Source organism: Microcaecilia unicolor, chromosome 1 (genome assembly GCF_901765095.1).
Source record: "Microcaecilia unicolor chromosome 1, aMicUni1.1, whole genome shotgun sequence".
Classification (NCBI taxonomy): domain Eukaryota; kingdom Metazoa; phylum Chordata; class Amphibia; order Gymnophiona; family Siphonopidae; genus Microcaecilia; species Microcaecilia unicolor.
Window position 1 is genome coordinate 482,926,095 of NC_044031.1, and position 19,660 is coordinate 482,945,754.

General features: G+C 41.7%; 1 protein-coding gene across 2 annotated transcripts in view; it reads right to left on the reverse strand.

Annotated features, from left to right (window-relative positions):
* Nucleotides 1-19,660, reverse strand: part of NOL4 (nucleolar protein 4) — a 382,191-nt gene that overhangs the window by 269,919 nt on the left and 92,612 nt on the right. For both annotated transcript variants that reach the window (XM_030213991.1, XM_030213980.1), the window contains exon 4: nt 16,063-16,195. In XM_030213991.1, coding sequence (XP_030069851.1) covers nt 16,063-16,195 — 133 coding nt within the window. The remainder of the gene's footprint in view (nt 1-16,062; nt 16,196-19,660) is intronic.

Here is a 19,660-nt window from a genome sequence, read left to right on the forward strand (position 1 = left end):
TGACACTTTTTGGATGTTTTTCTCTTTTGAAAATGAGGCCCACAGTAACCTATGGAACTATATAAGTCTAAGTGCTTTGAAAATGAGCCCCCTAGAGACCTAAAAGGCCAGATATTTGGGAAATCACCTCCATCATTTGGGTAAGTGTTTAAACAATTGCAAAAGTTGGTGGTAAAACATGGAGGGATCACAGTGTAAGATTAATTAAGGCATCTTGTAGGTAAGGACTGGGATAACCTTCAAAGAGCATAAGTTACAACTTTAAGCAGCAGTGCATCAGGCTTTCAAGAAGGCATGGGCTAATTTGCATGTAAAATCCATTACAATCCTAACAGAAATTGGGCTTTTTAAAAAAGCTGGGCCACCTTGCATTAGGAGGCCATGTCTTAAAACATTTATGAGAACAGGAAGGCTGAATGACTTCTGCAAGAACTTCTTTAATTTGTCGATCATTAAAAAAATTGGTAAGATATAGGAGGTCTGAGTATTGAATAAAGACTGCAAGAATAAGAGGACTACATCAGAGCCGGATATAGCCTAACACAAATTAAGAAGGCAGCACCACAACATAAAATTTGGACATAATTGCAATAGATGTGGAAACTATTAGGGGGAAAAGGTTTAAGAAATCAGACTTGGGACAAGGGTGGAGAGTGGACTCCTTGTTCTACTCCATATTCTACTAAAGACCCATCTCTTCAACAAGGCATACAACAATGATCAACAAATATGAATCCCTGTACACACATCCAGAACTGCCCCTACAAAAGTTGCTTGCCAAACTACTATCATGTTTTTTCATTATCATGTTACCCAAGATCTTCTGCTATTACTAAATGTATATTTTCTTTATAATTCTTATATATTTCTTAAATATCTCATACTATGTTTGCTTGTTAAAATTCTACCATGTTTTATCATTATCATGTCATCCAAAATCCTTCTGTTATTACTAACTAGGAAAAAAGCCCTTTTCTGTGAGAAATGAAACGGGCACTAGCAAGTTTTTCCTCAGAGTGTATCTGTGTGTGAGAGATGGAGTGTGTATGTCAGAAAGAGAGAGAGAGAGAGAGAGACAGAGTGTGTGTGTGTTTGTGTGAGAGAGAGAGAGTGTGTGAGAGACAGAGTGTGTGTGTGTGTGTGTGTGTCTGTGAGACTGAGCCGTGGGGGAGGGGGAAGAGGAAGTCTGCACTTATACCTGAAGCGGAGCGGAAGCAGCTCATCTGAATATGGAAGTAATTGTAAGAAAAGCACGTGTGACCATGTGTGTGAGCAAAATGCATTCTTTTATGACCGAGAGAGAATAATTGTATGAATCTGTAAATGTATGGATGGGTGACCGAGCGTATGACTGAATTATTTCAGCAGCTCGACAGGGTGAGGCGCATCTCAATTTCCAGACTGGGCTGACTGCGCATGCGCAGCGTCCTGACAGGAAGACGCGAGGCCGAAGCCAGCCACTGGACACTCACTCACCGACACGCAGGGGCTGGAGCTGGTGGTAGGGGTGGGAGATAGCTGCACCATTACCAGAGCCATCTAGCTGCTCGGCATCTCGGGACTCGCATTCTCTATTTCCGCTGCCAGTCACGACTCGGAAGCTCCGCGTTCCACTGTTGTTGGCCCCAGTGGCAATGAGGACTCTTTCCTCCCTATCCCGCCACCAGCGAGAGATGACGTGGGGGAGGGGCGTCAGGGCTTGGGTGATGCGCCGTGGGGGAGGGGGGAGGGGCTTGGTTGATGCGGCGAGGGGGGGCGGCAGTGAGAGCTGCTTCGTAGGCAGGGGGAGGAGTAGGGAAACACGCGGAGTGTGTTTCCCTACTCCTCCCCCTGAAGTGACATCAGCTGAGGCTTCGGAGACCCAGCAAGTTATGGACATAGGCAGCCAGGTTTTAGAACGTTGGAGGCGAGAATTATTATATAGGATTGCATACTTTCTCATGTATTCTCATTATTCATGATGTACTGTAAGCCACATTGAGCCTGCAAAGAGGTGGGAAATGTGGGATACAAATGCAACAAATAAAAAAATAAAATGTTGGTTGCGTGTGAGAAGTTAAAGCTTATAAACTGGTATAAAACCAGAAAGGAAGAATTTCAACCGGGCAAAATGGTCTTTATCTGCCGTCATTTACTATGTTGGTATATTAAATACTTATCAATCCTCACAGTATCCGCTGCTTCAAAATGACATCCAAAATAACATTTATATCACTTGTAATGTTCTGGTAAACAGGAAAAAAGGCCTCCAAGAGGTCACAGATCTTAATCTTGATAGAACTGTAAGAGCTAAAACGGATCACTAGATCCTGCCTTCATCATCGGCCAAAAACCTTTTAATATGAACATTTCCTGTTTCTGTAGCTAGTCACAACTCTAATTCAGCTTTAGAAACCTCAGGTAATTTTATGAGCACTGGCACTCATCTTTCATATGCGTGCTCATAGACCGCGTTGCCCCAACCGGTAATTTACTGTGATCTCTCTCTGAAATCTTGTGCCGATTCCAGAGAGAGATCACAGATCATCCAGCATCTAGAGACTATTCCTTCTTCTCTGCCCCTCATCATACTTATTCAAGAATAGATTATTTTTTGGGCACCAAAGATCTGATTCCTATGCTGTCCACTGTAAAGATGCATGAAATATCGATCTCTGACTCTGCAGAAATATCATGTGACTTTAACTGGTCTCCTAATAAAATCAAACCTTCTCCTTGGAGACTTAATACCACTCTACTATCGGATGCACAATTTTTGCAACATATCACTCAAACGTCTACTGAATTTTTTGACAATAACAAAGACTCTGTACCTTCTTTTATAACAGTTCGGGAAACATTTAAAACCTGGCTAAGAGGTGAAATAATTAATTATGCATCTCATCTTCATAAGGCTAACAATGCTAAAATTTCTAATCTTGAAAAAGAAATTTGTCAACTTGAAATAACTTTATATACATCCTCGTCTAAACCTATTCTTCAAAAACAGGTCTCTTAAAATGCAATATAACTCTCTTTTATCAAGCACCTCTAATGTAATTACTTTTAAGCAAAATGCTGTATATTATACAGAAGCTAATAGAGCTGGTAAATTGCTAGCATCTTATCTTAAAGGCAAGAGAACAAAACAAAACAACGTATAACTACTATTCAAACATCTACAGGTTCCTCTTTGACCTCCTCTTCTCAAATACTTGAGGCTTTTGAATCTATTTACAAGTCACTCTATTCTTCAGAAGCCACAGCTCAAGACTTTGAATTTTCAAATTTTCTTTCATCGTTGCATTTACCTCACCTCTTGGAGCAACATATAAACCAACTTAATCAACCTATCTCTCTTGATGAGATTGTCTCTGCAATCAAAAAGCTACCTTTAACCAAAGCACCGAGTCCAGATGGTCTACCAGCGCAAGTCCCTCTCAACTTCTATATCAATCCATTTAATGGATTCAAGTTTTACTTGAATCATACTCCAGGTCATTTTCTGGATGCTAACATTGTAGTATTACCAAAGCCTAATAGAGACTGTATCCTTGTACAAAACTATAGGCCAATCTCACTTTTAAATACAGACTATAAAATTTATGCAAAACTTCTGTGTTGTAGAATAGAGAACGTTATTCATTCACTCATACACAGAGATCAGGCTGGTTTCATTAAATCTAGGTATGGTGCTGATAACACTAGACTGTTGTGTCATCTCATTCACTTTGCCCGGTCAAAGGATTGCCCTATATTATCTGTTTCTTTAGATGCTGAAAAAGCCTTTGACCAGGTAGAGTGGAAATAGCTGTTTAGTGTTCTTGGGCAGTTTATTTTTCCTGAACTCTTTCTTCATATGCTGCACTTATTATATTCATTACCTTCTGAACAAATTGCAGCTAATGGAGAACTATCTAATTCATTTGTATTGCACAGAGGCACCAGACAAGGTTGCCCTATCTCTCCATTATTATTCAGTCTGGCTCTTGAACCCCTTTTAGTGGATATTCGTACATCCAAAGATATAACTGGAGTTTCCTTGGGTAAAGAGGAGTTCAAACTTTTAGCATATACAGATGATTTACTGTTATACCTCACATTTTGCTCTGATAGTTTGTATCCAGCATATTCTGTTTGGTGCTACGTGATCAGTGAGCTGACAACACACATACAAGTAGGACTCTTCATTTTGCATTCACTACTTGGTGTATTTATTGACCCCTGATGCAGACGCTTTTTAGCGTCGAAACACGGCCTGTGTCGGGTCGTTATCTTTGATATAATAAAGACTGTTGGACTCATGTCTCCAGTGGTGAATCGTCTATTAGTCTCTACTTTTGCCTTCTGTGATACCTCACTAACCCACAATCATCTATGAAAGCCCTCATTCACTTAATTTCTCACTTTTCAAAACTTTCAGGTTATAGAATCAATTGGGACAAAACAGAGCTGATACCTTTGAATGATGTTTGTGTTCTCTTCACTATTCAAGGTTTTCCTCTTAAATGGGTAGTCTCCTCTATTAAATATCTTGGTGTCTTATTTGATAGCGATCTCTTAACTACTATCAAAATTAACTCTGACAAACGTTTTGCAAAAATTGAGACCTCTTAACATCATGGTCCCCACTAAATTTAACATGGTAGGGAAGGTTGGATACTATCAAAATGATGACAGTACCCAAGATCATATATACTCTGAGTATGATCCCTCTTCTTTTTCCCTGTTATTTCTATAGAAGGTTGGAAAAATTGTTCTCTAACTTTTTATGGAATCTTAACGTACCTAGAATCTCCTTAGGCAAATTAAAACTGCCTAAATTACAAGGTGGAGTTAGATTCCCTGACCTCCTGCTATATCATAAACTTTTTATTATATGTCAGGGTATGGAATGGATTAATCCTCTGAATGATGCTTCTTTGCCTAGATGGCTAATATTTGAACAATCCATTATAGACCCATTAATATATTCTCATCTAATTGGCATGCGCCTTCCTAAAACTATTATCTCCAATCCTATCATCGATGTTACTCATAAATTATTGTCATCCTTTGATAAATCGTTAGGCACTCCTTGGTTCACCACAACATTCGTGCCTATATGGAACAACTCCAAATTTAAAATTGATTAAAAAACAAGTTTCTTGGTCTCAATGGCAACGTATAGGAATATGGGCCCTTAAAGATTTTATTGACTTAAAAATACAAACCTGGAAATCTTTCTCAGATATGAAAACTGAATTTTCATTATTAGATTCTCAATTTTTTCAATGGCTACAGGTTAGCTCTATGTTGAAAAAAAGTAATCTACAAATTCAACAAATGTTTCAAACCCCAGAGCTTATTGATATAAATATGTGACTCCAACATACAGGTCATGCTGCTTCCCACATATATAAATATATTCTAAATAAATCTCCTATTAAATGTATAGGTTTATGTAAATGTTGGGAGGAAGATATTCAACAGTCTATTTCAGATAAGTTATGGGAGCAGTTATGGAGTTCCTTATTTAAATGTTCCAAATCTTCATAAACATTACAATCCCTGTACTTCTTTATGCATAGATCCATGTGGACCTCTTAAATTGCATACAATTGATTCCTCTAATTCTAATTTATGTTGGTCCTGCCAATCTCAACAAGGTAATATTAAACATCTTATATTTGATTGTGTATGTATTCAAAAATATTGGAAAGATATATGGTTATTAATGGTAGATATATTCCATCTTCCTGGTTCAATAATTTATAAATATGTGATACTTAAAGACCAATGTTTTAAAAGCATTCTAAAATCTAATGAATGTATTCTTGTTAATACCATGTTGACCTTAGCTCTGAAAGTAATTTTTTCACATTGGAAGACCTTATATCAAGTTTCCTACCAAGAATGGTGGAATTTATTGTTTCAAACTTATAAATATTAAACATATTTTGCTAAAAAATCATTTCGTTTTGCTTTGCATGAGAAAAAATGGTTTCCACTTATATTTTTAAAATGTCTAGTGTAACATGTTACATTTATCTATTTGCCATATTTCGTGTAACTTATGACTTATGCATGAATCATATTTTGTTATATATCCTCTTTTTTTCTCTATCTCTCCTTCTTGGATTCTTAATCAAAATTGCTCAATGTTTCTTGTTTCATGACTGTTAATTCTTGTTTTACTCTTGTAACGAAAATTAATAAAAATACTAAGACTAAAAACAAAGAAATGAAAAAGGCTGCCCTAACTTTAACTGAGTAATTACCCCGATACTGATGTGAACATCAAAATAAATGCCAATGGCCACTTTACACCCAGATATTTTCTGCAGGTACCCAGCTATGGCCTGGTGCTGAACATCCTGGTATAAAAATGCTGACCACCATGGGCTGAATATTGACCTGCAAATTTTTTGTTTCATAAACACTTTCAAGAGGTGAAAATTCAGGGGGAAATATTCAGCCCATAGTAATCAGCAGTTTTTAAACCGCTGACAACCATGAGCTGAACTGTATCCAGATGTTGAATGGAGGGCCACATCTGGGGACTAGAACTGAATATTCGGTTTTAACAGCCAGCTAGAAGTTAACCATGCAACAGCCAATATTCAGACTGGAAGTTAACCATGCACTGGCCAATATTCAGACCAGTGCATGGTTAGCTTGACAGATAAACCCCCGTTTACTAAGCCGCACTATGGCAATGCTGACACAGCCCATTCAAAGTGAATGGGTAGTGTCGGAATTATTTATTTATTTACATTTTGCTCACACCTTTTTTCAGTAGTAGCTCAAGGTGAGTTACATTCAGGTACTCTGGATATTTCTCTGTCCCAGGAGGGCTCACAATCTTGGTTTGTACCTGAGGCAATGGAGGGTTAAGTGACTTGCCCAAGATCACAAGGAGCAGCAGTGGGATTTGAACCGGCCACTTCTGGATTGCAAGACCAGTGCTCTAACCACTAGGCCACTAGGCTTACTAAACAGGGGGAAAGTTAGCACACCTTTTTGCTGTCCTAACTTTATTGCTTACTTAACCAGTTACTATCCATGACTTGCAAGTATTTCACACTCTAGTCTAAACTGTTAGTTAAATGGGGAGGAAAAGACTTCAGATGCTCGGTAATCACTCTCACCTCTCTTGTTGTGGATACCTTGCTGCTCAGAGTTTACTTTTGAAAATTAGTTTTTTCGGATGTGAACTACTGGCAAGCATCGTCATGAGTCAAAAAACCTCTCCATGTGTGCCTCATTAAATTTTTATTTTTTTATATTTTTGAAAAGATTTTCTTTCATTCTCTTATCTAATACTTTAATTAGAAATAAAAAAGGCACTTATCTGATATGTAGCTTAGACTAATGGGTACGCTCTACAGCAAGCCCACTGTTTCGCCGATGCTTCATTAGGAGCATGACCCATAGTCTCTTTAAGTGCCCTGCGGTTAAGCACAAAGCATAATCATAATATATGTTAAAGAGAGTAGAGAACGTTTGTGGACCAGCACTCTAGCAAATATGTACACATACGTTTTACTATGTCTGCTTCTATTCTGTTTGGGAAAATCTATATAAATCAGAAGTTTTAGGCCCTTCTACTTTAATTGATCAATTCTTGAACCCATTGCAAAGATCTCAAATAACTGACTCAGATAATGAACTGCTGATAAACCCAACAGATGATGAAGACATCTCTAAGGCACTCAAGGGGTCTTTTACTTAGGTGTGTTGGTGTTTTTAGAACGCATTCAAAATAGGTACACGCTAAATGCTAAAGACGCCCATATGAATGCATTGGCGTCTTTATCGTTTAGCACATGCCTATTTTTAATGCGCGCTAAAAACTTCAAGCAAAACTCCTGGCCCAGATGGTGTCCCAGCAGAATTTTACAACATTTTCAAGCAAACACTACTTATTCCTCACTTAAAAACTTACTATAATTCATTGAACTTACAAAATGTTCAAAAAAATCAATTTGCAAATGCAATTATTACAGTTATCCCTAAACCTAATAAAGACCCTAAATAGTACAAAATTATCATCCCAGCTCATTGCTAAATTTAGATTACAAAATATACACTAAAGTATTAGTGAACAGATTACAAAAGATAATTTGTAAAATTGTATCTCCTAATCAGGTCAGCTTTATGCCAGGATGATTTATAACAGACAACTCTAGATTATTTTTTCATCTATCTGATTTAGCAAAATATTACTCTGACCATGTCATAGAACTCTCTTTAGATGACGAGAAGGCTTTTGACGGGGTTGAATGGGATTATCTTTTTCATATAATGCATTGGTTTGGTTTCCACCCTTCTTTTATTGATAAAGTTGAACTTCTTTATACGCATCCTTCAGCTCAAATCCTAGCAAATAACCAGTTATCAAACTCTTTTTCTTTAAAAAGAGGTACCAATCAAGGTTGTCCTCTAGCTCCATACCTTTTCAATATAGCCATAAAACCCCTTATAATTGTAACAAAATCTCATCCACAAATAACTGGAATAAGTACATAAGCACTGCCACGCTGGGAAAAGACCAAAGGCCCATCAAGCCCAGCACTCTGTCTCCGACAGCGGCCAATCCAGGCCCCAAGAACCTGGCAAAACCCCCAAATTTAATAACATCAATGGACTTTTCCTTCTGGAATCCGTCCAGACCCCCTTTAAACTCAGCAAGGCCAGCTGCCGTCACTACCTTCTCCAGCAATGAGTTCTAGAGTCTAACCACGCGCTGAGTAAAGAAAAACTTTCTCCAATTTGTTTTAAACCTACCACATTCTAATTTCATCTTGTGTCCCCTGGTTCTATTATTGTTAGAAAGCGTAAACAAACGCTTCACATCTGTCCGCTCTACCCCACTCATTATTTTGTAGACCTCTATCATATCACCCCTCAGCCGTCTTTTCTCCAGGCTAAAGAGTCCTAGCCTTCTTAACCTCTCCTCATAAGGTAGTCGTCCCATCCCTTTTATCATTTTCGTCGCCCTTCTCTGCACCTTCTCCAATTCCTTTATCTTTTTTGAGATGAGGCGACCAGGACTGAACACAATACTCCAGGTGTGGTCACACCATGGAGCGATATAACGGCATTATAACATCCTCATGCTTGTTTTCCATCCCTTTTCTAATAATACTCAACATTCTGTTCACCTTCTTAGCCGCCGCAGCACATTGAGCGAAAGATTTCAACGTCCTATCCACGATGACTCCCAGATCCCTTTCTCGGTCCGTAATTCCTAAAGCGGAACCTTGCATGACATAGCCGTAATTCGGGTTCCTCCTTCCCATGTGCATCACTTTGCACTTGTCAACGTTGAACTTCATCTGCCATTTGGACGCCCAATCCCCCAATCTCACAAGGTCCTCTTGTAATCTTTCACACTCCTCCCACGACAAGACGACCCTGGATAACTTTGTGTCATCTGCGAATTTAATTACCTCACTACTTACTCCCATCTCAAGGTCATTTATAAATATGTTAAAAAGCAACGGTCCCAGCACAGACCCCTGAGGGACCCCACTAACTACCCTTCTCCATCGAGAATAATGACCATTCAACTCTACTCTCTGCTTCCTATCTTTTAACCAGCTCTTAATCCATAATAATACACTGCCTCCAATCCCATGACTCTCCAGTTTCCTTTGGAGTCTTTCATGAGGCACTTTGTCAAACGCCTTCTGAAAATCTAGATATACAATATCAACCGGCTCCCCTTTGTCCACAAGTTTGTTCACCCCCTCGAAAAAATGAAGTAGATTTGTGAGGCAAGACTTCCCTTCACAAAATCCGTGCTGACTTTGTCTCAGTAGCCCATGCTTTTGTACGTGCTCTGTAATTTTATTCTTAATAATAGCCTCCACCATTTTTCCCGGCACCGACGTCAGACTCACATAACCACTCTAAATACAAAATATCTGCATAAGCAGATAATGTATTACTATCCAGCTTATTTTCGAAAGAGAAAGACGCCCATATTTCGACCCAAATCGGGAGATGGGCGAATCGGTATAATCGAAAGCCGATTTTGGGCGCCTCCAACTGCAGTCTGTTGTGGGAACTAACAAAGTTGATGGGGGCGTGTTGGAGGTGTGGTGAAGGCGGGACTGGGATGTGTTTATCGGCTGAGGAGAGATGGGCGCACTCGGCCAATAATGGAAAAAAGAAGGGCAGCAGAAGCGAGAATTTGGGCCGCTTTTTTTGGACCCTTTTTTTTCACGAACAAGTCCCCCAAAAGTGCCCCAACTGCCCAGATGACCACTGGAGGGAATCGGGGATGACCTCCCCTGACTCCCCCAGTGGTCACTAACCCCCTCCCACCAAAAAAATGAACTTTAAAAACTTTTTTTGCCAGCCTGTATGCCAGCCTCAAATGTCATACCCAGCTCCATCACAGCAGTATGCAGGTCCCTGGAGCAGTGGTTAGTGGGTGCAGTGGACTTCAGGCAGGTGGATCCAGGCCCATCCCTCCCTACCTGTTACACTTGTGCTGGTAAATGGGAGCCCTCCAAATCGCCCCCAAAACCCACTGTACCCACATCTAGGTGCCCCCCTTCACCCATAAGTGCTATGGTAATGGTGTAGAGTTGTGGCCAGTGGGATTTGGGGGGCTCAGCACCCAAGGTAAGGGGGCTATGGACTTGGGAGGTATTTTATATTTTTTTTTACTGTTTACAAGTGCCCCCTAGGGTGCCCAGTTGGTGTCCTGGCATGTGAGGGAGACCAGTGCACTACGAATCCTGGCCCCTCCCACGACCAAATGCCTTGGAGTTGCTCATTTTTGAGCTGGGTGCCTTCAGTTTCCATTATCGCTGAAAACCGATACCGCCCAGCTCAAATCCACCCAAATCCGATGCATTTCCCCGGCACCAACCATATTATCGAAACAAAAGATGGACGCCCATCTTTTTCGAAAATACAGCCTGTCCCGCCCCTTCACGTACCCATCCTCGGAGATAGGCTCCCATGGAGGTGGGCGTTCGCGTTCGATTATGCCCCTCTATATGTGCCAAACCCAGATACCACTCTCCCAGCATTGTTTTCTTTAATGCAGTCCTTTTCAACATTTTCCAGATACAAGCTCAACCTAACTAAAACTGAAGTCCTACCCCTAATGTGCACACACATCCAGACTTGATTCAACCATTCAGATTGCTTTGGACCCCCACCAAGATGAAATACTTAGGCATTGACTTATCTAATATAATAAAACGCACCGTGAACGTTCTAATGAGGACAACGTTCTATGAAGCCACCTGACGTCACTCCCAGGCTGAGGCTGAAGGGTTCGTGGATTCGTGGTGTGAAGCCTCCCTTCAAGCCAGCCAACCAGCCGTCTCTGCCCCGCCCTCGCGACAAAACAAACAAATCCGGAAGCGAAACGTCAGGGAAGGAGGCGGCGCTCCCGACGTCTAGCCTTCCCTTCGCTGTGTTCCGCCTTCAAAATAAGGCAAAACACAGCGAAGGGAAAGCTAGACGTCGGGAGCGCCGCCTCCTTCCCTGACGCTTTGCTGCCGGAAACGCCACGGAGGTAAATTGAAAAAGAAGAAAAAAAAAAAAAAACGATGCATGGATGCGAAGTGGGGGGGGGGGGGGGGGGGAGAAGAGGGCGGGCCAGGCTGGGACATGGGAGAGAGAGGAGCATGGATGCGAGGGGGGGGGGTCATGGAAGGGAGAGAGGGGACTTGCTGGAAAAGGATGAATGGAGGCGGCAGGGGACAGAGGAGCATGGATGGGCATGGATTGCGAGGGCAGGGCTCAGGGAGAGAGGGGAATTGCTGGAAATGGATGAATGGAGGGGGCAGGGGACAGAGGAGCATGGATGGCCATGGATTGGGAGGGCAGGACTCAGGGAGAGAGGGAAATTGCTGGCTAGGGATGAATAGAGGGGACAGATGGGCATGGATGGATATGGATTGCAGGGCAGGCCTCAGGGAGAGAGGGCAATTGCTGGATAGGGATGAATGGAGGGGCCAGGTGACAAAGGAGCATGGATGGGCATGGATTGGAAGGGCAGGACTCAGGGAGAGGGGAAATGCTGGATAGGGATGAATGGAGGGAACAGATGGGCATGGATGGATATGGATTGCAGGGCAGGCCTCAGGCAGAGAGGGAAAATGCTGGATAGGGATGAATGGAGGGGGCAGGTGACAGAGAAACATGGATGGCCATGGATTGGGAGGGCAGGGCTCAGGGAGAGAGGGGAATTGCTGGAAAGGGATGAATGGAGGGGGCAGGGGACAGAGGAGCATGGATGGGCATTGATTGGGAGGGCAGGGCTCAGGGAGAGAGGGGAAGTGCTGGAAAAGGATGAATGGAGGGGCCAGGGGACAGATGGCCATGGATTGGGAGGGCACGGCTCACACTCTCTCTCTGATATACAATGTCTTTCTGACTCTCACTCTCACACACTCTGTCTCACACTGTATCACATTCACTCTCTATGTGCCACACAGTCACTCACACACTCGCTTGGTCTCATACACTCACTCAAACAGAGAATCTGTGTCTCACACACACTCTCTCTCTCGCCCACACACACACACTCTCTCTCACACTGTGTCTCACATACACACTTGCACACACTCTCATTCTCACACACACACTCTCTCACAAACACACTCACACCCAGACTCACTCTCTCTCTCACACACTCACACTTTCACTCTGACTCTCAAACAGTCACTCTCACATACACTCTCCCAAACATACACACTCCGAGGAAAACCTTGCTAGCGCCCGTTTCATTTGTGTCAGAAACGGGCCTTTTTTACTAGTATTCAGATATTTCAGACACAAGTAGGAAAAATGGAGAACATATTCTCACTTTCCTAAAAGCTTTACTCTCAATTTGGCATCCTCTACACTTATCGTGGTGGAGTAGAACTGAGACAATTAAAATGATGATCTCTCCTGAAATTAATTACATACTAAGCATGATTCCTGTACTATTTCATAATTCCTTCTATAAACAAATTGATAAGATGTTAACAGTATTTTTATGGAAAGTTAAACCTGCCAGAATTTCAATAACCAAACTTAAAACACCTAAGAGCAGATTTAGTGTACTGTTTCTAGATTTCCTTCTCTACCATAAGGCATTTATTATGTAACAAGGCTGTCTTTGCTTTTCTTCTTCTGCTGAATATCTCCTTTCATGGTTTCAATTGGAGAAACTCTAGCTAACCCTTTTCCACTAACCATGCTACCTTGTATGTCTGTTACCAGTTTCTAAACAAATTAATTCATTAATCATCAATACTCAAAAATGTATGCTTGAACTGGACAGCATTACGACCGATCCCTTACACAATTCAACTTCTACCTCATTATGGCATAATCCAAACATCAAGATAGACAACGTACCAATATACTGGAAGCAATGGCACCATAGAGGGATACAAACTGAAGAGGACATCTGTGATGCATCATCCAAAACAATTCTCCCCTCCGAAGGGACACCACCTTGTAGTGGTGGAGGGGCTTCTGTGTTTCAATGACTCAGAGGGCTATGCTGAAGGGTTACCTCAGGCCTCTGAGGAGAAACCAGACAAAGAGTGTCCCGAACTGGGAGAGTGATAAGATGGCGACCTGTAGTTCATATGCCCAACGGCCTAGCTGCCCTCTGAAGTTTTGTCTTCTCTACGTAAATTTCCTCTCTGCAATTGCAGTTACCTTAACTAAGAGGAAGGGGACAAACGGCAGTCAGCCGCCGATGGCCAGCGTTTTGTCCCCTGAGCAGCAAGTGCGGGACCGCTGCGCGACGAACTGCCCACAGATGAAATGGTTGGCGAGTCCTTTGATTAGCGCCGGCGAAGGAGCATCGATGCTCTTGGACCTGGAAAAAACAACTCCCATCGCTCCCGAATTATTCAACCACCATGTCCAAAGGAGTGGAGGAGTGAGTTAGAGGCATATGCTGAAACGGAGGACGTTTACAGCAGAACCCGAATCGGCGGAACCACTCCTAAACACCTAAGAGAAACCAGCTTGGAGTTTTTGGCTCCTGTGGAGGTAACATTGAACATCATCTGGAAGGCGCTTCGGGACCTAATGGTGGCAGTAAATAATTTTGTTTCAGATATAATCTTATTAGAGACTTTCATGGACAATTTAACTGAACCCTTTGAGAGTGAAAAATTGATATAACAAATGAAGTTCTACACGAGCAAGAAGTGGTTATGATCTTGAAAATGATAATAGACCAGAAACTTTGAATAATAAAATGAATATTATTATAGATGATTAATATCGAGATTATTGTTTTTTCCACAGTTCCGGGTATGACTCCTAAAGTTTTCCTCAGAAATATTTCCTCAATTATTACTTTAAAAGGAGTGAAGCCTGTGAAAACTGGGATTACTTTAATCAGTGGGATCCAAGTTAGAGACTTAAGTATATGTATTGTTAAATAACTTCTATTTTTTAAAAGAGAAAGAATGTAATCAGATGTATTATTTCTAACTAATATTGGATAATAAGTATGTTTTCAATGAAATGAATTGACTATACACCGTATCGGGCTTGAAGAAGTCAACCAGATGATCAATGTGGAATAATGAATTAGATGAGTGGATAAACAGGTTAATACCACGTTTTTTTTTTCTGTTTACTGTTTCATTGATCGCCTTGTCTTGTTTCACTCTCCCTATTTAGTGGTCTAAGGAAGAGAATACAATTACCTGATTGAAATAATTCCTATATATTACTTTCTCTGTATTTCTGGCAAGTTGTTTTATCGCTTGTAAAAATTTTAATGGTTATAAATTAAAAAAAAACAATTCTTCCATTTGATTAATTACAGAAGTCCTTCTTACCTTCTTCACAATTTTATAGATGGTTGCAGTTAAAAGCCTGTATTCAGAAGTCCAAGCTACTATCAAGTCTATCATCTTCCACTCCAAGCATTAGAACTCAAATAGTAACTATATCAGCAAATGGCCATATAGCATCATCTCTATACAAACTTTTGCTTGATAATAAATAGAAACACAGTGCTTTAATTCAAAACTTCTGGGAACTCGATACAAATTTCAAGTTAGATAAATCATTATATGATTCTCTATGGCATGCTGTTTTGAAACCTATTTCTGTAGCTTGTTTCCTACAATCAATACTCTTTATTTATCATAGGGCCATATGGATTCCAAGAAAACTTCACTTGGTTAAATTAACCTCACACAGCACTTGTTGGAGCTGTACTTCTCAAGTTGGTGATTTCACACACATGTTGTTCGAATGTAGAATAGTTAATGTCTTTTGGACAGACATATGGTTGATAATGGCAAAACCTTTTAATTTTAATAACTCCATCTCACTCCCCATAGTCATTTTTAAAGTCTCATTCTATACCTCATTTATTATTGGACATACACAAAAAAAAACTTTTTGATATACTAATTACTATTTCTCAAAAATTAATACTCACCAATTGGAAATCTCCCTCTAATCTAAATATCCGTTACTGGTGGCATAATGTGCTATTTTATCATAAACTTGAGCTAGCCTCAGCATAACTACTAGGTACGACTGTAAGCAAACATCTAGTATGGTCACCACTAAAAGAATATCTGCAATCACAACAACATGTGAAATCTGTATTTGTAACTTATGTACTATCTTATTTGTTCGCACAGAATATTACCTTCCTTCTTTCCTTTCTGTAGCCTCATTGCAATGATATCATCCATTTTTACTTATATAGTTGTCTCTGAAGTGACTTTTTTCACTCATTACTCTTACCATTGTTATTCCAGTTTATATTGTGTCTGTTTGCTTTTTGTTCATAACTTATACAAGTGTTTTCTCTTGTAATTCCTTCTGTATTTCTAAATGTATAATAGAATATCATGGGAAAAAAAAGAAGAACCCGGGAGAAAGGAAATTTGAGGAAAGAAAACAAATGAAAAAAAAAGAGATAGCAAGAGCTGGAAACAAATAAAGCAAGCAATGGAATATAATTAGGTGACGGTATGCTACAACATGTGGAAAAAAGAGGAGAGGCTATGGAACCTTAATTCTCTTTAATTATCCCAAATCAGAAATCTGTGTGCACTTATAACTTGCTTTCATGTGCTATTTCCCACTCACCATCTTGCTGGTTATGAAGATTCTGGGGGCTCTGCATTCGTTCTTCAAGGTTAGAGCTGAGGTCCGAGTTCACAGCTGACATCCTAGTTGAGTCGCTCATATCAAACTCATCACTTTCTATGGAGCTTTCATCCTACAAATGTAAAGGATTTGATTCATGCTCCAGAAGTACATTTTGATGCAAAAAATATATATGTCTAAAATCTAACATTGTTCTCTCATTTGAGCCCCACTCCATCTTTACTGCATGTGCGAGTGGCATGCACATGCCAACTCTGGTAGGTTGGAGAGTAATTGCCTCTAAGACTTGATCTCGGTGCTGCTTTGTGCAGTCATTCATTTGCATTTGGTTCATTAGTGCATCCTTAAAAACACAAAACAGCTAGTGTTGATTTTACTACAAGATAAAAATAACATGTGCTACATACTTAATGTGGGTAGGGAGGAGTCATGGGTACGGGAGAAGAGGTGCAGACAGCTAGTATGCAGGTTGGTACCACATACTAGCTGTCAAGACTGTGATAGCACTGCTCCATTTAACCCCACCTCAAGAGATGGTGTTAAGTGAAACTATGCACCAGCAGCCTAGTAGAGCGGACATGGCCCTGTAAGAGGCATCTCGCAATCACCCCCTGATGACTGACTACTGGAGGAGTCCATTAATATTCTATTTCCTTTATCTATTTAGTTATTTATTTTTACAAAAATTGACACAGCATTCAGCAGCAGAGTAACCATTTTATGGATAAAACGTTTCATAATATTTCTATAGAGCTAAGTGAGTGTTTTCACTGTTTTTCAGTTGCCAGAAACTCATTAGTACATTATCTTTTCTAAGCTGATCCCATGATTCAGAACATGGGACAGTCCTGTAATGCAGGAAGCTCAAGCTCAAGTCTTCTGTTCAGTGGGGCCAACTGGGGCCCGGTATGCTGAAAGTACTGCACTTATTAATAGGGAGGAAGGGAAACTAGTTGTTACCAGCTGAAGGAGCAGCACTAGGGATATGCACAGGGGAAAAAAAGGTTTGCTTTGCTTTTGGTTCATTGGACTTCTTTTCCACTATTTAGAGTTTTTACATTTTTTGCCTCACAGCATCCAATTCCATTGCACTAGGACGAAACCTTCCACCAATCACATCCCCACAATATCATAGGCCTTTCCAACATTGCCTCTGTCCAACCAAGGAAGCCATTTACCATCTCTGCCAACAGTTGGAGTCCCTCCTCCACCCAATCGATTACAGGGGATAGCCAGTGCCCATCCATCTCAAAGTCACCTCCACTGTTCCCTCTAAGCTGAGTTTAGGTGACCACTGTTCCTTCTAAGTTGAGCGGGAGTCCTCCAACTGTATTGCTGCCAGTAAGGGATAGTACTTCAATATTGTGTTTTCAATTGCTAGGGACAGACAGGTTCCCTGGAGTCCTGCATAGTTTGCCTGTCCCTCACTACTGAAAATGTGACAGTGAAATAGCATCCCCCCACTGGCAGGACTATAGGTAGAGGACTCCAGCTCAACTTAGAGGGAACAGTGGTCACCTGTTATCTAACCTTTCTTACCACTGGCAGTTTCCAGACTGTCCTGGAAGCTAACTCTCAGCCAGTCAGCCATCAACCTGTGCATCATCTAGTTCCTTGTGGTCCTTCTCATATACACTGCTGACTACATAACATACCCCCAGACCCAGTAGAAGAGAAAACACACACTATGATCCAATTCTATAAGGTTGCCTGATTCCCTTCAGGTCTTGTTGTAACTGACTGCACCCACATGGTCCTCAGGCTCCCCTAAGGGAGACAGCCTATTTACTGCAACATAAAGGTATTCCACTCTTCAAATATGCAAGTCATGTGCAATGCAAAGGGGTAGATAACTGCTTGTCACAACGCCTACATCCTGGCATACTCGAAAATACATGACTGCTTTGAGAGAAGCGATCACTGGCAGTTGGCTTCCTAGGTAAGAAGCACACACACTGATCCCACCACAATCCAACAATTCCAAATAAGCACCTGTATACAATTTGTAAGCCACATTGAGCCTGCCATGAGTGGGAAAGTGTGGGGTACAAATGTAACAAAATAAATAATTCCTTGTTCCACAGCTTAGCACGCACGACCAATGTGTATGCAGCTAGGACTGTACCCCACCACTCAGCTCTGTTCTCCCACTCACCCCACGTCCATTCTGTCACTCTCCCCATCTCACACAACTGATATGAGCTATCCTCAGAGGAGATAGCTAATGATCCCTATCATGAGATCCAGCAATGAGGCACTGAATGCACCTTTGGACTGCTCAAGAGCAGATTCAGATGCCTAGACAGACGAGGGGAACTGCTCTATAAACCAGAAAAGGTCTGCAAGATATTCATGGCCTTCTATATCCTGCACAATCTGGCACTAAGGCACAGAATACCACTCTGAGGGGCTGGAGCCACAGGACAGGGAAAAAAGAGGAGGATGTTTGTTGCAAGGACTGACCACATACACTGTGCATTTCAGTGAAGGTATATATTTACTCTATATGGAAGTGTAGCATTTATACATGGGTTTCCTTCATCACATAGGCCCTTCCTTGTTCTCATGCTCTCAGTACAAGAACCACCATGACACCACCATCACCTGACCCTATCCCCCCCACTCCTACCTGTACATTAAGATCCCCCTCAATCCTAAAGCTTTCCCTTACCCAAGCCCCCCCCACTCCCCTATCTCTCCCCAACCCATGGCACCACTCCCTCCCTTCACCACCCACCTGCTTTCAAACTACTTCTTGCCCTATTCCCTCCCCCTCCCTTTCTAGGGTGTCCCTGCTCCCCTCTGTGTCCCAGCTGGTTGTCCTAATTTCTTTCACTTTTCCTAGAGGTGTCTCCATGCCTGCCTCCTGGCAGCTACAGCAAATGCTAGGAATATCAGAGAGTATCTTGGGCTCTGACACTGTACCATTTGTTGATGGGTTACAAGTGATGAAGCTTGCCTGCCCCAAGGAGCCCTTGGCACATGCCACTCACTCTTGGAGGCAGTTTTGCTCATCTGCTGCTTCCCTGCACCCATGTTTTGGGGTAGCTGGGGATCACAGTGGGAGGTCCAGAGGGCTGTCTCTCCTAATGTCATAAGCTCCAACCTCTCACTGTGTACTTCCATCCAGGAGGCCGTGTCTGCATTACCTGCAACACTTCCTGGTTCACCTGCCATTTTGCCACTCTTTTATGTTAAGCATGCATTCCTTTAGGATCAGCTTGCACTCCCTCTGAACCATGTCATCACAGTTTTGCACTAGTAGATCACAGGCACACGTCACGAGCTCCTGACAACGTCTTAAATGTGTTGTTGTGCCCCACCACCACTGGCCTCAGCTGCTGATTCTGCATCAGGTTCTGGATCCAAAAGGGGGGAATGCACTGGCAAAGTGATGTCCTCCAGCTGCTCAGCCCTGGCAGCAGGTGACTCCATGCCCTCAGTGTCTCGTGTCCTGGTTCTCCACACCCTTCACAAAATCTGTGTTGTCATCTGCCAGTGATACGTGCTGTGTGGGCACAGCTGGCTGTGAGTTTAGCCTAGCCTCGGCATCTGTATCCTGGCCTTATGCTGCAAA